Source organism: Palaemon carinicauda, chromosome 24 (assembly GCF_036898095.1).
Source record: "Palaemon carinicauda isolate YSFRI2023 chromosome 24, ASM3689809v2, whole genome shotgun sequence".
NCBI classification, from domain to species: Eukaryota; Metazoa; Arthropoda; class Malacostraca; order Decapoda; family Palaemonidae; genus Palaemon; species Palaemon carinicauda.
The window spans coordinates 99805189-99810067 of NC_090748.1; the positions used below are offsets into that span (position 1 = coordinate 99805189).

The 4879-nt window shown below is 35.5% G+C and overlaps 1 protein-coding gene across 1 annotated transcript in view; it reads left to right on the forward strand.

Moving 5' to 3' along the window:
- The first annotated feature begins 1129 nt into the window (after positions 1-1129).
- The window catches only part of LOC137617918 (uncharacterized), a 3871-nt gene continuing 121 nt past the window's right edge, over positions 1130-4879 (forward strand). Inside the window, exons 1-2 of the mRNA XM_068347861.1 lie at positions 1130-1279; positions 2837-4879. The exon at positions 2837-4879 is cut by the window's right edge and continues 121 nt beyond it. Of these exons, the coding sequence (XP_068203962.1) occupies positions 1229-1279; positions 2837-3859 (1074 nt within the window). The 5' untranslated portion in view covers positions 1130-1228 and the 3' untranslated portion in view covers positions 3860-4879. The remainder of the gene's footprint in view (positions 1280-2836) is intronic.

A 4879-nucleotide genomic window follows, 5' to 3' on the forward strand; every position in this document is an offset into this window, starting at 1 on the left:
GTTTAATCTGTTCACTGGTGATGTTACAGTCGTGGTTTGGCTTGGTGAACAGCTTCCTAGCCATAATTTTAATCGTAGAGTAATGAAATTTGCAGGGATTAACTGTTATGTAAAAAGCTGGAAATGATTTTATTTTATAAAGTCAAGGTCAAAGGTCAAGGTCACAGTCAAGCAATAAGTCCAATTCACGTAATCAGCCATAAGTTTGGACATCGTTGTCACAGAGACTTCAAACTTGGTTCAAATTTGTGTGTATGAAAATCTACGCCAATTAATACATATTGAGGTCAAAGGTCAAGGTCAAAGTCAAGGTCGAGCAAAAGATCGAGAAATAAGCAGCTGCGTCGGAGGTCTGCGCTCTACTGAGTGCCCCTCTAGTTTTATGTGATTTAGGTATGGGTAGGTTGAATACAGATGAGTATAACTCGAATACCAAGTTATGATAATAAATTAATATATGTGAGGTTGTGGTGGCCTAGGTGGTAACGTCCCTGGCTGGTGATCGCCAGACTGAGGATCGAGTCCCGCTCAAACTCGTTAGTTCCTTTGGTTGCTGCAACCACACCATCCTTGTGAGCTAATGATGGCGGGGTTTGAGGTATCTAAAGGTCTATCTGCTGAGTCATCAGTTACCATTGCCTGGCCCTCCCTGGTCTTAGCTTGAAAACCTTTAAGTTTTTCCTTCTAAGTGGTTTCGCTTGCTCCTATCACTTGATCAAGGTCAAAGTAAGCTTGAGCTTAAACCTCATTGATATTCAATTTTAATGGCAGCAAGACACGTAAGCTTACTTGAAATGGGTATTTTGAAAGGGTAGCAGGTAAAACCCCTCGCGTTCCATACTACAACGTTCTGTACGGAAAACGGTTCTCGGAAAACGTTTCTTGAAAAAATGCTCAACCCCAGAAGAGGAGGAGAAATGGGCGTGGCACAGGCTTGATTTGGTCATTGGAGTTATTTAGAACAGGGGCTGACTATCAAGCGAATAGGGCGGTCCTAGGGAGGAGTTGGATTGCAGGAGTTAGTGATTGGTTTACAGTGTAAAATGTCAAGGATGTAAGGAGGAGCCTAGCTAGAAAGCGTTTGGCACTACGGTGAAGGGCTGCACCCATCGTCATTCGGTGATGTGAAGTGAATGGACTAGGCCTGGGGCCTGTTCTTATTCAGTCTTCTTCTTGTCTCTGTTCATACAACTTGGCTACTTTTAAAACTATTTCGATAAATTCTTCGATGGCGTTTTGGGCCAAAGCTGGACATCTGTCTTCTTTTCATGGAATAATGGTAAAGCAGTTTTATTAAGATTTGTAGTCTGGTAGAATTTAAAATTATTTCTTATTTCCTTTTTTTCTTTACTTTTTGGGAGTAACTCCTCATCTTTCTGTTTCCTTTTCTTTATATCTATCGTGTTTCTGAATTTTTTTTTGTTATTGTTTCCTACACGAGTGGACAGGTTTCTTTCTGTTTTGTAAATCGAAAGTTAGTTTTACAAATGGTTTTACATATCTTTGATCAAGTGATACTTAAGATTAATAATGTGTGTTTTTTTACTGCCCGGTGGCGTTGACGAGGTCAATATACGTGTATATATGTGAATATATATGCACACAAATATGTATATGTATATATGTATATATATGTATATATACATATATATATATGTGCATATATATATAAATGTGCATATGTGTGTAAGTTTGTGTATATATATATATATATATATATATATATATATATATATATATATATATATATATATATATATATAGATATATATATATATATATATAAATATAGAGAGAGAGAGAGAGAGAGAGAGAGAGAGAGAGAGAGAGAGAGAGAGAGAGAGAGAGAGAGAGAGAGAGAGAGATAGATAGATACATATATATAGATATATACAGTATATATATATATATATATATATATATATATATATATATATATATATATATATATATATATACATATATATATATATATATATATATATATGTATATATATATATATATATATATATATATATATATATATATATATATATATATATGTATATATCTATATATATATATATATATATATATATATATATATATATATATATATATATATATATATATATATATATATATATATATAGTATATACACCAATGGATGAATTTACTATATACTAAATTTATTTAACTTTTTCTTTGTGCTTTCTCTTAATAATTACCCTTTTGAAATGGCATCTATGGCTTTGAGCTTAATAATGATATTAACCTTCAATTGTCCAAAATCTAAGGACTTTAGTCATGGTAGCAGTGACGTCAAACTAAAAAGATAGGAATTACAAAAACATTCTTTCAATTAAATATATAAATTGAAATATCAATTGGAACATTAGGGTTATGGTTAATTCGTTTATATATAATTTCAGAGAGAACTGCTTTCCAAAGGCAATATGATATAATCTTGGAAGGACAAGGCCAAAGGTCAAGGTCACAGTTAAGGAAAATGTCAAGTTCACGTAATCAGCCATAAGTTTGGATATCGTTACCACAGAGACTTCACACTTTGTTCATATTTGAGTGTATGAGAATCCACTCCAATAAATACATGTTAAGGTCAAAGATCAAGGTCAAGGTCTAACAAAAGGTTGATCAATAAGCTTCCGTGGTGGAGGTCTCCGTTCTAATGAGTGATCCTCTAGTGTCTAATTAGCATTTTCTATGTCATATATATATATATATATATATATATATATATATATATATATATATATATATATATATATATATATATATATATATATATAAATTATCTCACCACTCACCTATGGACTTGATCTCTTTAATTTCAGGTACTGATATGCACATTATTAATACCTTTGATGGTCACAGGGTTCCCCAATCCATCGCAAGAGCAGGCCTATCAAGTAAAATCTGTCCAAAACGTAGATTCAAATGCTGATTCTTCAGGAGGAATCTGGGATATTGCTTTCGCCCTGATGCCCCAGGTTGAGAGTCTTGTAAAGAATGTCACAGAACAAGCTTCCTCTTCCAGTCTCAAGGAAGTTGAGCGCTTCCAGGATATCATCAGTCTGTTTATCCCTTTCATGAGGAAAACCCTCGAGTTTCAAGCTGAAGATGAGGGCCGGACAGTAAACCCCGAAGAGCTAGAAACCCTTGATGCTGTAGAGTTTGCTTTGTATTACATATCAGATTTAGCTTCATCAAATCTTGCCAGTAGTGGCTCTTCTTCAGGTGGTTCTGCAGACGTTTGGGATTTTATTCCTGATTACACAGATCTTCTCCAGAACATTCCAGATGTTAATATACCGCCGATTTTTATAGAAGAAGCAGATATTCCAGATGTAACTATTCCAGAAATTAATATTCCCGGGGGTCCAGATATTCCAGAGAAGAAAATATCTTTTCAGAGCATTCCAGCTGTAGATATTCCAGGTAAAACTATCCCAGTGACCAGTGCTCCTGTAACAGTAAGGCCTAGCAGAAGAAGAACAAAGCCTACTGATAGATCTGCAACTACTGGAAAACTCTCCACTGGAACTTCTACTAGTGACACTGCATCAACAATGAGAATAGAAAAGCCACAAACAGTCATAAAGCAAACGACTAGGGCACCAACGACTGCAGTTACAGAACCCAGAGTGCCAGTTAAAAGCTCAAGTAGGGTCGCCCCTTCCAGTGTGCTTCGCGAGAAATTATTTGCCCCCGAAAGTGGTTTACATGAGGGAAAGGAAGTAAGAAAACAGAAGCAGCCCTTCAGACATGTACCCCAGAGAGCAGAGGGAGAAGATTCACCCACATTATTTCATTCACTACCGGGCGGGGGATATTTTTACAGTGTTACACAATCGTGAGAGCTTCATGAACTTTTGTACTAATTTACCATACCATTTCTTAGTTTGATTTCCCAAAGATGTATATTGAACTTTGAAGTTTTTGCAGATGTTTTCAGTGATTGATGTGCGCTTGTGAATACCAATCGCAGTATTATTCAAATGCTTTAATAGAGTCCAGTGGAACAAGAACCCTTATCACCGACATATATCATGATTATCTCCTTTAAATTCAAAGAATCTGTTAGATATTGTACGCCATATTTTTAATGTGATATCAAAGCAAAAGTTTTAATTATCAGTTAATTGAAATTGTATATATTTTTCTTTTAAATAACCAAAGAAACTTTTTTTTTTTTTTTTGACTAACCAAGAGACTTGACTTGTCGAAGTACAGGTATCAAGATATGTCTGTAGGCAAGTTTAGTACAAAACTAGCAGAAGGTTTGCTATGCTTGGTCCAAAATGGGCCTAGGCTCCAAAATGGACCTAGGCTCCAAAATGGACCTAGGCTCCAAAATGGACCCGGGCTCTAAAATGGACCTCAGCTCCAAAATGGACCTTGACTCCAAAATGGACCCCGGCTCCAAAATGGACCTTGGCTCCAAAATGGACCCCAGCTCCAAAATGGACCCCGGCTCCAAAATGGACCTTGGCTCCAAAATGGACCCCAGCTCCAAAATGGACCCCGGCTCCAAAATGGACCTCTGCTCCAAATTGGACCCCTGCTTTAAAATGGACTCGGGGTCCAAAATGGACCTTGCTCCAAATTGGACCCCGGATCCAAAATGTAGATATTTAATGATTAAACATGAATGGATAGATAAGTAATTGAATTTATAAATATATCAATAAATAATTATCTAAGTAATTGAGAATTAGATGCATTGGTTATATCGTTATAATTATTATTACTTGCTAAGCTACAACCCTAGTTGGAAAAGCAGAATGCGATAAGCCCAAAGAGTTAGAAAGAGGATGCCAAGAATGCTTCTATAAATTTACTGGAATATAATCATAGATTAAAGAACTTGTGACATT